This window comes from Babylonia areolata, chromosome 18 (assembly GCF_041734735.1).
Source record: "Babylonia areolata isolate BAREFJ2019XMU chromosome 18, ASM4173473v1, whole genome shotgun sequence".
Lineage (NCBI taxonomy): Eukaryota > Metazoa > Mollusca > Gastropoda > Neogastropoda > Buccinidae > Babylonia > Babylonia areolata.
In genome coordinates this window covers 63,269,958-63,285,929 of record NC_134893.1, presented here as the reverse complement: position 1 = coordinate 63,285,929, position 15,972 = coordinate 63,269,958, and the positions used below count along the sequence as shown (strand labels likewise).

Below are 15,972 nucleotides of genomic sequence, written 5' to 3'. Positions count from 1 at the left end.
TTGATTGATAATAATATCAAATAGGATCAATACTTAAACAGTTTATTATAAAAGAAAATATTGCTTTCATAGGACACATGATATTAAATATTATAATTATAATATAAACAAGATTTTTGCAATTTACCACACATATTCAGTGCAGCACTCATCTACAAGGCATTTGTCATACTGTGGATATTGACAAGGATAAGATATCAAACTCTCAGAAATAATGGGTCACACGCATTTATACAAGTTTATTATAAGTTATATTCTTATAAGTCTATTTCTTTGTTCCTCTTACTGACAGTGACCCCTTTACACATACTGATATACATGTACCACGTGTATCAAAAAGCTCACCTTAAATCATATACAATATGAATATTGTTTCCCACTTTCATTTAAAATGCTAGCGTTTCATTATAATCAGCACTGATATCCTATAAAATCAAAATACATATCATATAAAAAAATCTTTTAAAAAGGTTGATGGTCCCATAGCCTTTAAGTTTAATGGCCATCATACCAGTGCCAAGGGTTCAAAAGGCAGGAACCAACCCTCTCCTTCCACAATTTTAACCTTTCCAAACTGATTCAGGTATCCATTCACACCAGTGTGGAGTGAGGAAAAGTGGAGCAAAATACCATTCCCAAGGACACTCCACCACACAGAAATGAAGTCTTGAACCATGCACTTTGGTGAACACTGAATTAGAAGACCAACACCTAATACACAGCAAGATAATAAGTAATTCAATAAATGTGAAATGAAAATGGAAAAGCCCTTCCCTTAGCAGAAATATGTCTGCACTTTCAGATTCAGAAAAATGAATGCTGCTCCATTTTTGCACACTCCACTACAGATCTATCCACCTGTGAACACTTTTGTTTTAAATGACTGGAAATTGTTGGAACAATTACTATCAAGACAACTCCTACCTCAACCACATAGCCACAGTCAATGTCCCACTTTTATGAAACCATACTCATCTTCAATTCAATTTCAAAGGAAAAACAACAACCACAGTATTACTAACATAGTGGTAATACTGCTTCAATTACCATGAAAATTTTCATATATAGGCTTGCTCAACATTAACGGTTGCCCTATTGCCAGGGACAAGAACATCGCCGTGTCAGGCAAGCAGAGCTCTTTCTGAACTTGCTTGACCAAGCAACTTAGCAAGTGATGTTTTTGAAGACAAACATGTTTTGTTGGTTTCTTTCTTCCAAATATTATATAATATATCTGCTGTGCTCCCCATACTGATTTCCAAGATATATTCTCAAATAGAGGAGGGTTTTGAGTCACAACTACAATGAGCCATCAATGGAAGAGTGAAAAAAGAGTTGTCATGCAACTTGTCATGTTATATAATCGCCAGTGTGTCCTGTCTATAGTCAATCCAAGAGGGTGACAACCTGAACATATGATAAATATTATATAGCCTACCTCCTATCAGTATCACCCTCACATCCCCCCTCTTCTACTTTCAGTTTTGATACTGACCATGATGTTTTCTTTCTCTTGCTTCTTACATTCTCTTACTAAATCACTTCCCCTCATCTCCTTCCCCCTCTCTCTCTAGACTTTTCAACATGAAGGTCCCGACATGTGTTTTACTCAAAAGGAAAGAGACAGGTATTAAATGAGTACCAAGTTCCATTCTGTACAACAATGGCTCAAATAAACACAATCATGACACAGTGACTACCACAATCATCACCCCCTTTCCTGCGCACCCCTTCACCCCCACCCCCCCCCCCCCCCCTCTCTCTCTCTCTCTCTCTCTCTCTTCCATCTTCCATTTAACACCTCCCCATTCCATACTTTCTCATCCCTGCCCCTAGGCCTTCCATTCATGTCAGAGCAGAAAATATGGCAGACAGGATGGAGGAAAAGGGAACAGGGTAGGGATGAGGGGGGAGGGTTAAAGTCCAGAAGAGTTAGGGCAGAGTGGAAATCCCCACTTCCAAACAACCACCATGTAGAGGTAACAGCTGTTGACACTTTTCCTTTCTGGAACTATGTCCCAGCTTGGTATCTAATTTCCACAGTAATTCTACCTGCCACCCATCACCATCCTCCTATACTTGCATTCACACATGTATACACAATCAGACAATGTATACATAACTCACGCGCGCGCGCGCCCTCACACACACACACACAGTTAGTCAATTACTCAATATTAAAAATTATTCAAAAACGCGCGTGTGTGTGTGCATGTGTGTGTTCACGCGCGCATATGTCCAATGCATACTAAATTTACGCAATCTGAAAGCAAAAAGAAAATTCAAGCATGAGATTTTGACGGACTTGTCCGGCTGGACAAGAGAAAGAAAAGTCACTGTTGACTCCTCACATGTGCCTGAACTTATGGTCGCACTCACCTTTTCTCTTCTAAGCTTAAAAACTCAACAGATTCGAGCTCAGCCCGAATCTGAGCCACACACTGGGCAACAAATTCAGCCATCACGACCACGCTTTCTCCTCAGCGGAAATGGTCAGATTGAACTACTTCCGGGAACTTGAGAACGGTAACTCTTATTTCATACTTGAAAGCTGCGGGATATTTGGATGCAGGTTGCTTTCGCTGAATGATGGCAACAGTGAATAGAAAAAACAAACACTTCAGTGAGACAACTTCTCCGGTGGATGACAGGTAATTGAATTAACCTTCAGATAGGAAGTGTTCGTTCAGGCAGCACTGTCTGGGACCCTCACACCCTTCTTCTTCTTCTTCTTTCCGTTACACGACCAACATCGACTTGCCGATGACTCTGTCGTGGTTCATGCATGCTGGATATTTTCGTGTCTCCATAACCCACCGAACACTGACATGGGTTACAGGATCTATAACGTGCATATTTGATCTTCTGCGTGCATATACACACGAAGGGGGTTCAGGCACTAGCAGGTCTGCACATATGTCGACCTGGGAGATCGGAAAAATCTCCACCCTTTTCCCACCAGGCGCCGTTACCGTGATTCGAACCCGGGACCCTCAGATTGAAAGTCCAACGCTTAAACCACTCGGCTATCAATGCACTGGAAATTGCACATTTCTTCCCCTCCACTCATTTAGTAGTAGTAGTAGTATAGGGATTGGCAGGTCATCTGCCTAGACCTCTCGGCCTTTCTTATGTCCCTATCGAATCTTCAGCTTCACTTCTTTCCTTTTATTTTATTTATTTATTTTCTTCGTTTGTTTGTTGTTTTTGGGTGGGATACGCAAGTGCGCTTATGCAAGAACTTTGTTATCATTCATCATAATCCAAAAAAAATTCTTTTAAAATGGTACTGGTGTCAAGGAGATTTTTTAACGTTTTAGTATTTTGTCCAAATTTAACTAAGGTTGGTAGTGCATTCCGTATTTGTGCAGTTCGGTTAGCCAATGATTTTTTCTAAGGTTGGTGTTGCTAATTCTGCCTTGAGGGGAAAAATAGTGGATATTGCCATTGAACCTAAAGCCTGCTGCAGATATTGAACCTTCCAAGTCTCCAGGACCGTAGAAAACAACTGTGGCAAATCTTTTTCTTCAAGGTGGTTGAGGGCCTAGTACCGGCCATGCCATTTGATAATTCCCTAAAACAGCAACAACAAAAAATCAAAAACCAAAACAAGGCAGACTGATAATGAAAAGGGTTAGATCCCAATAGTCAACCAACATTAGTCTACAAATATGTGTGGAACAACAGTAGGTGCTTCACCATCCAGCCCTGCAAGATGGAGCAGTTAAAAAAATTGGCTGGCGTTTGCCATCAATCCTCGTCCCATGTGCAGCGAACAGCTCGACATCAGTCCCAAATAATTAACGGATGTAACCTCCTCCTTCTTCTTCTTCGTTCATGGACTGCAACTCCCATGTTCACTCATATGTACACGAATGGGATTTTACATGTATTACCGTTTTACCTCACCATGTAGGCAGCCATACTCCATTTTCAGGGATGTGCATGCTGGGTATGTTCTTGTTTCCATAACCCACCGAACGCTGACATGGATTACAGGATCTTTAACATGCGTATTTGATCTTCTGCTTGCATATACACACGAAGGGGATTCAGGCACTAGCAGGTCTGCACATAATGTTGACCTGGGAGATCAGAAAAATCTCCACCCTTTAATCACCAGGTGCCGTTACTGAGATTCAAACCTGGGACCCTCACATTGAAAGTCCAACTCTGACTCGGCTGTTGCGGCCGTCAGATGTAACGTCGTTCGATTCTGTCAATGAAAGTCTATGCGGACCTTTCTTGATTCCTGAGTTTGCGTTCGCTGATGTCTTGCTTGAACTTTTCAGTTTCAGTTTCAGTAGCTCAAGGAGGCGTCACTGCGTTCGGACAAATCCATATACGCTACACCACATCTGCCAAGCAGATGCCTGACCAGCAGTGTAACCCAACGTGCTTGGTCAGGCCTTGAGAAAAAAAAAGAAAAGAAAAAAAGAAAAAAGGTGAATAAATAATAGATAGGCTTACATAAATAAATAAATAATAATTATAATATAAAAAGGTAGTTGTAATAATAATAATAATAATAAATAAATAAATAAATAAGACAACAATGATGATAAATAAGCAAATAAGTGAACTTTTCACAATAGTATAATTGCTGATAGAACCGCATACAGAGAAGTCCAACCAGGAATCAAACTCTTGATCCACAGATGGGTCATGTGACCCTGAGCACCTTCTCCTGACTGTATTTGCCAAGTCTTCAACCAAAATTACCAACAAACTCCCACTATTTTTTTTATTCACCAACAAACTCCTACCAGAATTATTGTGTGTTACGATTGCCGATGTCGTTCAATGATATTTTCGCTGGGATCTCAGTGAAGCACCGACTGTATCAATTGAGGATCAACGCCCAGCTACTTTGAAAACTCTTCCAGCAAACGACTGGAACGCCTGGATCCTGCAACATGTACTGATTTTATCAAGATCAAGGAAGCATCTGCCTACTGTGCCAAACAATCAACAATCGAGTGATTGAGATACTCTGATATTGATACTGACAGTGACAAAATAATGGAAAACCTTCCAAGTTCCATTATTCAAAACAAAACTTCAGCAAATTAATCATATGATTTGCACCAGCTGAATCCCAAAGCTTAGTGGGCCCATTGTGTACAGTGAAAGTGTGTGTGTATGTCAGTGTACATGTGTGTGTGTGTGTGTGTGTGTGTGTGTGTGTGTGTGCATGATTTTGTCAAAAAATGTGTGTGTCACTGTGTATCACATGATATAACATATAAAACTCATATCTTTGTGTTTACATGTGTGCATACATACTTGTTTGCTTTCCATATAGTCCTAGATATTTCCTGAACCCTGAGTCTGTGAGCAAACACCTGTACTGCTCTATCTGCCAAGATGTCTTCTCTCAGCCTCAGAGAGCCCCATGTGGACACAGCTTCTGCAGAAAGGTGAGCAAGCTTGTATCATGGCCATGGGTATTTTTTCATTCTTGTGGAGTGGTAGCCTAGTGGTAATGCATCTGACTAGGAAGTGAGTGTTCACAGGTTCGAGTCCTGAACTGAACTGGGACTTTAACTGCCCCTCAACTAGACCTTGAATGGTGGTCTGGGTGCTACTCTTTTGGACGTTAAACAGGTACAGCTGGACACAACATTAGCTTTCAGTTTCATTTGTTGGGTCCAGACACTACATGTACAACCCTCAGCCCTGGAGACCTGAACAAGTCTTGGTTAGAGCTGGAAAAATTGAAAGGGTTGGACAACACCAACAAGTCCAGGAATTTATTGAAAAGCAGTTTTGTATGTGTATGTGTGCTTGTGCTGTCTTTGTATGTGCAGATAAGTCAGGCTGTCAAAAAGTTGTTAAATTTGTAGTTTTGTTAGTTTTTGTCCACTCTTTCATTTCATTCACTTTGATTGTTTGTTTAGTGATTTGCACAAATGCTAGTATATATCCACCACATTTATTGATTCTAATAAAACTGAAAAAAGATCCAGGTAAGGATCTCACAGACATTTTTGGGTAGATTTTTATACTAAGATAGTGAACACATCACGTATGGGTCAGATGTTTTGCTCCTGAAAAGAGAGGATGCTTATATAATGTGAACAAGGTTTAGGTTTATGTGGTTGTAGTAAACTGTAAAGGAAAAATGAGACATTCAGTATGGTGCAACCTTTTCATGTGTAGAAATGTGTGTGTTTCAGTGTATCACTCTGTGGCTGAAGAACAGTAGGACTTGTCCTGAAGACAGGTATGTCAGATGCTTCCTTCTTGTGTTGAAATGTGTACGGCTACAATCCTCCAAAACAGTTTGAACGTAGTACCATGTTTTCATCACATGACCAACGTCAACAGGCTGACTTGCTGATGAATGTGTTCTTGTTGATGCATGCTGGGTATTTTTGTGTTTCCATAACCCAAACACTGACTTGGATTACAAGATCTTTAACATATGTACTTGATCTTACTTGCACATGCAGGGGGTTCAGGCACTAGTAGTAGTGGGTCTGCACATTTACTGACCTTGTAGATTGGAAAATTCTCCACCCTTCACCCAGCATGTGTGCTGAAACCGATCAAACTCAGAACACTCCAGAGAGATTCCAGTACTGTAGCCATTCAGCCATCTCACACATCATCATCAAATGAATCACAGTTTTTGATTGTATTTGCCCTTCCCTGTTCAAATGTGTATGTTGACAGGTAAAGATTTGTTTTTTGTGGGCCTTTTTAGAAATTTAACACAAAAAACAAAAAAACATTGGTAAGATCATAACTGATGCTGCATTCAACATAAAACTAAACTGAGGAATATATTGAGCAGCAAGAGTGCCAGACCTGGTGAGTGGAATGATTTATTTTTATCATGTTTTATGGTATTGGAAAAAAAAATCCACTTTGACTGTAATACAAATCCATTTGTAGGCAGAAAAAAAGTTTTACATCATGGCAAAAAAAAGTTTTACATCATGGCAGAAAAAAAGTTTTACATCATGGCACTATGGCAAAAATCTCTCCCTGAGAGAGCAGCCCAAAGTTCACACAAAAAAATCTGTTGTAACAAAAAATATGCAGTACTGTACACATAAATTATGCTTTGCCCAGCCTCGCCTGTGCTCTCACAAACAGTAATATCAACAGCAGTATAAATCAGCTACAGACCTTGCTGTCTGCCTGCCTCTCTCCTAACATGTTGCTATTTCTGTTCACAGAAAACCTGTGCAGATGAGTCAGCTGCATCATGACTTCATTTTGGAAAATATCATCGGAGATCAAATGGTGAGAAATAGTCTGTTCAGTCAGAGCAGAAAATTGTTGTGAAAAAGTTATGTGGTTTCTGTACATGTGAGAGAGGGACAAAGAGTGAGATGAAGAGTGAGAGTAACTGGGGTTTTTTGGGGTTTTTTTTTGTTTGTTTGTTTTTTTAAGAAAAAAAAGGGGTTAGAGTTAATCTAAGGGATTTAGAGTTAATCTGCAGGGGTTAAAGTTAATCTGAAGCAAAACTGTTATCCTGCAAACTATGTGTATGCCAGTTTATTTTTCAGTAGCTGTCCGTGACAATGAAGTTGAAGCGTGCTGATTTGTATTGAATGATGAATGATATGGATACTTATATAGCACCTGTCCTTGGTCAGAGACCAAGCTCTAAGCGCTTTAAAAACATGGAGTCATTTGCGTGACAGGTTGCCAACCTGGGTAGAGCTGAGCTCATCATTCGTTTCCTGTATCTTTCAGTTAGATTTCTGGCACCCACATATACACACTCAGACAGATGTGTAACATTTTACATGCATGGCCATTTTGTTTATTTACCCTGCTACATAGGCAGCCATACTCCGTTTTCATGGATGTGCATGCTGGGTATGCTTTGATTTCCATGATCCACCAAACACTGATATGGATTACAGGATCTTTAATGTGTGTATTTTATCTTCTGTGTGTGTATACAAACGGACTAAGATGGTTCAGGCACTAGCAGGACTGCACATATGTTGACCTGGGAGATAGGAAAAAAGTCCACCCTTTACCCACCAGACGCCGTTACAGAGATTCAAACCTGGTACCCTCAAATGAAAGTCCAGTGCTTTAACCACTCGGCTGTTGCACTGCCTTATGACTGGTTCCAGTCTGCATGGCAGTTTTGGCTTGGGAGTTTGGGGCTGGGTTCTGTGGTGCAAGTAGCTGTCTGTTAATGGGAAGAGAGGTGGACCAGGGGGTGGGGCAGTGTGTTACTAGATTTATGTGCATGAATTATGAATGTGACTGTACTTTTTCTTCTTTTTTTTTTCTTTGGTTTTTTGTTTGTTTGTTTTATTCCTAAATGATTCTATGAGATTGATTTTTACAGTTTTTCAGCCCTGATATGGCCCTGTGTGGCCAGCTGAGCTATAACAAGCAGCAATAAATATGTAAATGATATGAATGTTCGTTATCTGCTGCCCAGGTGGCCTGTCCACATCGCTCCATTGGCTGTGAGGTGATCACCCAGCTCCACCTCCTGTCCTCCCATGTCAAGTCATGTGACTTCAACCCATCCAATCAACCAGAGTTTGTCCGCCGACGTGTGCTTAGCACAATAGAAAATGTCCCCTTTTCGCCCAACTCCCCATCTGGCAGTGACAGTGAGGGTGTAGTTCCCTCCCCCGGCAAACCCTCACTCATCATGAGACTGTACAAGTCAGACAGCCAGAAGAAGGAGATGCTGAAAACCATGTTTGACAAGAAATCTTGATGAACTTGACCCTTTGTACAGTCAGTGTGAGCTCACAGAAAAAGATGTCGGTCACATTGAAGGCATCAGGAAGTTCACAATTAAATAACTGAAATAATGTCTCATGCATGAATATTACAAAGCTTATGATTCAGAGCTTCAACAACGGGTTCTTTTGCACTTCAATAAAATGATTAAAACAAACCTGTGTCTGTGTTTCTATCATATAATCTTTAATCTTATATTTGTTTTATGCATATATTAGGTGATTTGCTTTTTTCACGCATATGTGCGCGTGCGTGCGCGCGCACACACACACACACACATACACACTGCATTCTGTCTCAGCACATATCACCATGGAAACTGATAAAAATAATGAAAATGCTGTTGTCCAAAAGCCAACCAATCAACACCAAACATGGTCTTACATTATTTATGTGGTTCATTCATTTTCTTTGACAATGTGAATGGGATTGTTTACCACAGGTACATAGTCACTTTTATATCGCTAAATGACATTAACATTGTCAGTGTCCATGTGTCCTCTTGCTTTCTGATGTCCCTCTTGCTTTCTGTATCATTCTCTGAAATTGATCTTGACTAAAACTTGCACAAAACAAAACAAAAAAGAACAAAGTAATAAATAAAAGCCTTTATTTAAATTCAGTCATACGATATCTGGAACTGCAGTCTTTCACCCCTGTGCTAAAAGTCAATGGCTGCATGGCAAAAAATTTTATGCAGATCACTGATTTGAAATTACGGATGGTTGTAATTCCTTATGAAAGCAACAGATCTGCTCATCTCCAAAGTTACTCAGAACAAAAAAGTCATCAGAACAGATCAGTCTGGCTAATTTGGGCTTGGTCATTGAGAAATGTGGTTTCACAGGAATGTGGAGTACAAAATTCTTTTAACCTTGTGTACACTCCAGCTAGCATGGGAAAAAGTCACCCCATCCACAATCGCAGACTGCTTCCGTCAAGCAGAATTCAGTGTTACTGAAGCAAGAGGCACCAGAGCAAATGAAACCACAGTGGTTCTCACAGAGGTCAAGCCGTCAAAAGATCCACTGCTGTCCAAACTCCTTAAGGAGCATGACATTAATACTCAACAACTACTTTGTTGATGACAATGTCACAACAACGACCTGAGATTCCTTCAACTCGCACTTCGGAAGTGATCCCTTCTACATCATGCCTTGATCTCCAGAATCGACAGTTGAAGAGCTGGACTCAGATGAAGATCACAAAACAGTGTCCAAAGTGATGAGTGAACTGTTTGCAGAAAATCAAAAAACATTGTCTACATGCAACATGCACTTGTGAGAGCACTCTTTGTGAACTATATGCAGCACAGGAAAAACACTGTTTTGCTATAAACAACAACAAAAAGGTGACAGACTACTTTCCACAAAGCTGGCCGAATCAGGATAAGGCCAACTCATACCCCTTCCCCCTCCTCTAAACCCATCCCCTCACCCCACCCCTTCACCTCCTCCTCCACCCCCTTCTCCTCATCCTAACTCATCTTGCCCTCTGATATCTTTCACTTCTCCTCCCCCTCCTTTTCCTTCTCCATCTTTTCCCTCTCTGCCCCTTCCTATCTCTGTGGCTGTCTTCACCTCTACACTCCATCTCGCTCACTATGATCGGCTTCAGATCCACTCTGTTTACGCATACCCAGATTCAAACACTCAACTGTTGGCCGCCGTTCTTTCTCTGTCTCTGGACCATGCAACTGGAATGAACTTCCTGAAAATCCTCTTTCGCTTCATCATGTCGCCACAATCGGCTCTTTCAAGTCTGGCCTTAAAACCCACCTCTTGCCAAAATAGCCTCCCTTACCTGCCTCTTCCTTGTCCTCAGTTTCTCCAGTTTTAGAGTTATGCATGCGTGTGAAAGACTGGTGCAGAAGCGCTTTGATTCGTCTCTACACAAGATTCAGGCTATATAAATAACATTATTATTATTATTATTATTGACGCTTCGCCATTTGTTTATCAAAGAGAATGATGTCACTGTATGCTCAGCGACGTCACTCCTTCGAACTCCTACCCTGTCCATGACTACTTGACTCCTGTACTGTCCAGCTTGGTAAGACAGGTGGACTACGTCAAAGGTGACGGCAATTGTTTCTTCCGCTGTCACTCGAACGAACGCACAGAAGGCTTCCATGCCAGTTTAGACAGTCAGTTTGTGACTTGATTGACCAGCACCCTGCTGTGTTTGCTCAGTACACTGACGGTGGCGACACAACACGCCATGTGAGGGAAATGCGGAAGTCATGCAGGTGGGCCACTACCTGTGAAATCTACGCCAGTGCCGCGCTGCTGCAGCAAGTGGTGTTCGTGTTGACCCCCATTACATTCCTGCTAGCGAGAAACTGGCGCCAGATGGTTGAGACTTTGTATACCAGTGGCTTCTCTTCTCTCCACTCAAGCTCAGAACTAGTGGAGAAGGAGGTCCTGAGTACTTGACGCTGTGCAACACTAACAACCACTATGACCATATTGCAACATTAGTTGTCAAGTGCAATTACCATTACCTGACAGAACAAACCATTACCTGACTCTGCTCCCTCCTCTATGTCTGTTGGTAACACAAACATTCAGTTCTCATCTGCTACAAGAAATCTAGGGGTAACTTTTTCTGACACTCTGTCCATGGAAAAACACGTGTCCAACATCTGTCGCTCTGCTTACCATGAACTCAGGAAAATCAGTAGCATTCGCCATCTTCTCACTTCTGATGCAACCAAAACTCTCGTCTGTTCTCTCGTTCTGTCTAAATTTGATTACTGTAACTCCTTACTCTCTGCCATTCCTCAGTACCTTCTAGACAAACTTCAAAAGGTTCAAAATTCAGCAGCACGACTGATATTCGGAGTCAGAAAACACGAACACGTACAGCCACTCCTCCAACAGCTTCACTGGCTCCCAATCTCTGCAAGAATACAACATAAAACATCCACTCTTTGCTTCAACTCTCTCACTGATCCCTACTTTCCTGTCTATCTTTCTGATCTCCTTCATGTCTATACCCCTGCCAGACAACTCCGCTCTTCTTCAGACAATAGAACCTTCACTGTTCCTCGAATCAAAACAAAGACTTACGGCAAGTGATCTTTTTCTCACTTTGCGACAACTGTTTGGAACCAGCTTCCACTCACAACTCGTTACTCTGAAACCCCCTCACAGTTTAAAACTGCCCTGAAGACACACCTGTTCAGACAGTCATACAATGTTGTATGAAATTGAAATGAAATAGAGGTGTGTGGTTGTGTTGTGTTGTGTGTGTGGTGGGGAGGGGGGATGGGGGCGGGCGGAGGGGGGAGAGGTGGTGGCGGGTGTTTGCACGCCCACACGCGCGAGCTTGTGTCTGTGTGTTGCGGGTGGGTGAGTTGGTACGTGTGTGTGTGTGTGTGTGTGTGTGTGTGTGTTTTCTAATGTGAGAGAATTTTTTTTTTTTTTTTTTTAAACACGAACTGTTTTATGAAGTAATGTTGTAGTTTGTTTACTCAGTTGTCCATCGGTTGTGCTTTTGTTGTTGTTGATGAGTTGTGTGTGTGTGTTTGTGTGTGTGTGCTAGTGTATGTGGGCGGGGTGGAGGTGTGAGTGTTTTTTTGTTTTTGTTTGTTTGTTTGTTTTGTTTTTTACAATACGTACATTTTTACATTTTCAGGTTTAATTTCTTAAATGTAATGATGTACATACGTTTTTACTAGAAATGTTTGATGAATATTGCTTTATCATGTGATGTTGTAGCCTGTGTGTTTCAATTGTTTGTCATTCGTGTGTGTGTGTGTGTGTGAACATTTGTTTCATCTTTCTAGTTTTGATCTGTGTGTGTAATGTGGGGTGTTTCTTCAGGGAAATGCTTAGCAGGAACTTTTATTTTATTATATATATATATATATATATATATATATATATATATATATATATATATGTATATATATATATATGTATATATATATATTTTTTTTTTTGTAATGTCGCAGTAGTTTGCATATTCGATTGTTGATCTGTGTTCGTGTGTGTACTGTGCCTGTAGGTGCGTGTATGTGTGTGTGTCACTGAGTGAGTGCGTGAGTAGTGTGTTTGGGTATGCGGCTTGTGTTCGTTGGTGCATGTGTGCGTGCGTGCGCGCGCGCGCGCGCGCGCGTGTGTGCGTGTATGTGTGTGTGTGTGTCTGCGCACGTTGTGTGTTTTGTGTGTTTGTATGTATGTATGTATGTATGTATCTACGTATATATGCATGCGTATACGTGCTTGTGTTCTTTCAATTTCAATTATCTTTTTTTCTTTCTTTTTTTTTTAAATACCTGTTGCATTTCTTGATTTTATCAACTGACATGACCTATTTTAATTGTTCTCTCTCGCCTATGTTTCAAATTATATGCATATGTTTGTGTGGGGTTGTTTGAGTGAATGTTTTTAGTGCTATTGTAAAGCGCATAGAGCTTTAAGAATATGCGCTATAGCAAGAAGTCTTAATAAATAAATAAATAAAATTCCCGATGAGAAGTACTCCATCGTTCTTAGTTTCAGGCAAGAGGTGCCAAGGATGAAGAATGAGGACAAAGAAGGTGGACTTTAAGTTTTGACCCAGAAACTGAGCCGTGCTTTGCTCCATCCCATGTTCCTCATGTTCAGGGCCCAGAGCCCTCTTCAGTGAGTGTACAGGACCTAATTTCAGCTTCGCATAAATGTCTGATTTAACTGGAATGGTGTACATGCCCACAGAGCCCTCTTGCTGATTACATCAGACCTAATTACGAACCATAGCTTTTCCAGCAGGTTAAACCAAAGTAACCAATCTTGACTTGCCCTAGTGATGCCAAGTGAATGACTGACAGATTCACTGCTTGATCCCGATTCGTCCAACTCAACAGTTTGATCTGATTCACTCATTTCAAAACCTGTTTGTGTAGACACACTGTGACGACAAGTTCAACATACTGCGTCAGAGAGGGGAGGGGGGGATGACTTCAAAAACAGACCGCCTTGCTGGAATATGTTCCAACATGCCGACATTAGCATGTTTGGAACATGCGGACATGTACTTCAGCACAAGGATTACGGTATCACATAACCACATGTGTTTCTACAGCTGGGCTGGGTGACAGCAGAGCCGCTGAACAAAGACAGCCGACGAGGGAGTGGGGGTGCGGGAGGGTGGAAGGAGAGAGGGTGGCGCCGGCGGTGTCGGCGCGACCTCAAAGACTGGACAGAGCAGGGAGATAATTATAAGAAAGGGGGGAGCGGGGGTGAACGGAGGGAAAGAGGACACTGAGAGTGTGTGTGGTGCAGGTGACACTGACGGCACACTATAACAACAATGCAATGCAATTTTTATGTATATTTATCATCACTTTACTAGTTTACAATTATTACTTATTCTTTGATTGTAGTTATACTATCATGAGCTGGAGAAGAATTATACAGAAGATATAACTTTTGATAATTAAACTGTTGTTTTTTTTTTAATTTTGTTTTGAATACTACTGTTCACTTCTCTCTCTGTCCTGAATGAAGTTGGATATTTTTCATCTATTTTGCACTATTCATTTTAACTGTCCCGGCATCTCTCATTTTATTGCAGATTTCTTAAGTCGTTAGATAATATTAAAAAAATATCATCAGTTAAAAAGGTTTGAATACATTTAAGTGAATATATAAGCTTAATTGATTAAAAATATTTGCAGGTTTGACTGAAAACAACACGCAATGACTCGTCACACAAAGAATTGTACAGCAGGTACTGTGTATACCCACATGAACGTAAGAAGGACATCGGCGAAAGCCTCGGGCTGTGGCACACAATGACTACGTTATGTAAAAGATTCAGTGAAGGTAATGACTGTTAGTGAAAAGGTAATGACTGTTACTGTGTTAGTTATTTTTGTTAATTGTTATTATTATATATATATATATATATATATATAGAGAGAGAGAGAGAGAGAGAGAGAGTATCAGTAAAAGTATTGATAATTTCTTCCTTTTTTAATTTCAGTTCCACACTCCCAAAAATGAATCAAACAAGTTTCTGAGTTTGTTTTCTTTTTTCTTTCAGTTTCATTGGTGATGATAAATTCATTCAGTTAGTTATCTTTTTTTTCTTTTTTTAAACTGAATTTCCGTTTATTTATTGGAACTAAAACAATTCAGTAACTCTCTTTGAACAGTGAATGGCAGTTGCTGTGAAATCCACCTGAATTGTTTAAATATTAAAGTGAGAAGCAAAAGCTGATATATATATATATATATATATATATACACGAGGGTCATTCAATAAATAAGGTGAATTTTTCGGTATGACTTCTAATACAGATAGAAGCTTACTTTTTTTTCTTTTTCTTTTTTTTCTTCTTTTTTTACTTCTTTTACACATGGATTTAATTTGTTTTGCAGATTAAAAAAAACTTTGAGAGTTTTGGCGATTAACAAAGATGGCCGACCAAGAAGCATGCTCCAGGATTGAACAGCGGTCAGTTATCAAGTTTTTGGTTGCTGAAGGGTGCAAACCAGTTGAAATTCATAGGAGAATGTCAACTGTGTATGGTGCCACATGTTTCAGCCGAAAAAATGTCTACAAGTGGGCTAAATTGTTTAAAGAAGGACTGATCAGTTTGAAAGTGACGATGAAGTCAAAAGTGTTGTGAGCGACTGGCTGAGACATCAGTCCAAAGATTTTTACGCTGAGGGAATACGGAAGCTTGTGCACAGATGGGAAAAGTGTGTGACAGTGCTGGGAGACTACGTTGAAAAAAGAAAAAAGAAAAAAAGTAAGCTTCTATCTGTATTAGAAGTCCTTATACCGAAACATTCACCTTATTTATTGAATGACCCTCGTATATATATATATATATATATATATATATATATATATATATATATATATACACACACATTTCTGTTAAAATATTTGTTGTGATAGGGTGGTAAGGTGGTATTAGTGAAGGTGAACTTCAGACAGGTAGAAGGTGTTTGCAGGAGAGAGCTGCAGGTCAGGCAAGGTAGACTCGGGAAGGCAGTGCGCTGGTTTTCTTCTTTTATTCTTTCCTTCTTCCAGACCAGGAGAGTTCTGAATTTGTCTGGCACTCGCTCACTCCTTATATTCAGTTCCGCCGAACCGCAAAGCCAGCGCCGTGAAGCGACTCACGAAACCGGCCCTCCGCAAGCCTTGAGAGGCCAAGCTTGTGTTTGTTTGACCAAATTTAGCGGCGTCTGACTTTCAAGTTCGGCTCGGGGAACTAACATAGACATATTACATATCACA

General features: G+C 40.5%; 2 protein-coding genes across 2 annotated transcripts in view; one reads left to right on the top strand and one right to left on the bottom strand.

Annotated features, from left to right (window-relative positions):
* Positions 1–2,494, bottom strand: part of LOC143292109 (U3 small nucleolar RNA-associated protein 6 homolog) — a 24,734-nt gene extending 22,240 nt beyond the window's left edge. The window contains exon 1 of the mRNA XM_076602297.1: positions 2,380–2,494. Coding sequence (XP_076458412.1) covers positions 2,380–2,462 — 83 coding nt within the window. The 5' untranslated portion in view covers positions 2,463–2,494. The remainder of the gene's footprint in view (positions 1–2,379) is intronic.
* A 38-nt stretch (positions 2,495–2,532) lies between these two features.
* On the top strand, positions 2,533–8,872 carry LOC143292108 (RING finger protein 151-like). Its single transcript, XM_076602296.1, has 5 exons — positions 2,533–2,651; positions 5,306–5,420; positions 6,180–6,226; positions 7,188–7,254; positions 8,420–8,872. The coding sequence occupies exons 1-5, from the start codon at positions 2,587–2,589 to the stop codon at positions 8,705–8,707; spliced, it is 582 nt and encodes a 193-aa protein (XP_076458411.1). The 5' UTR covers positions 2,533–2,586; the 3' UTR covers positions 8,708–8,872.
* Positions 8,873–15,972: the final 7,100 nt, after the last annotated feature.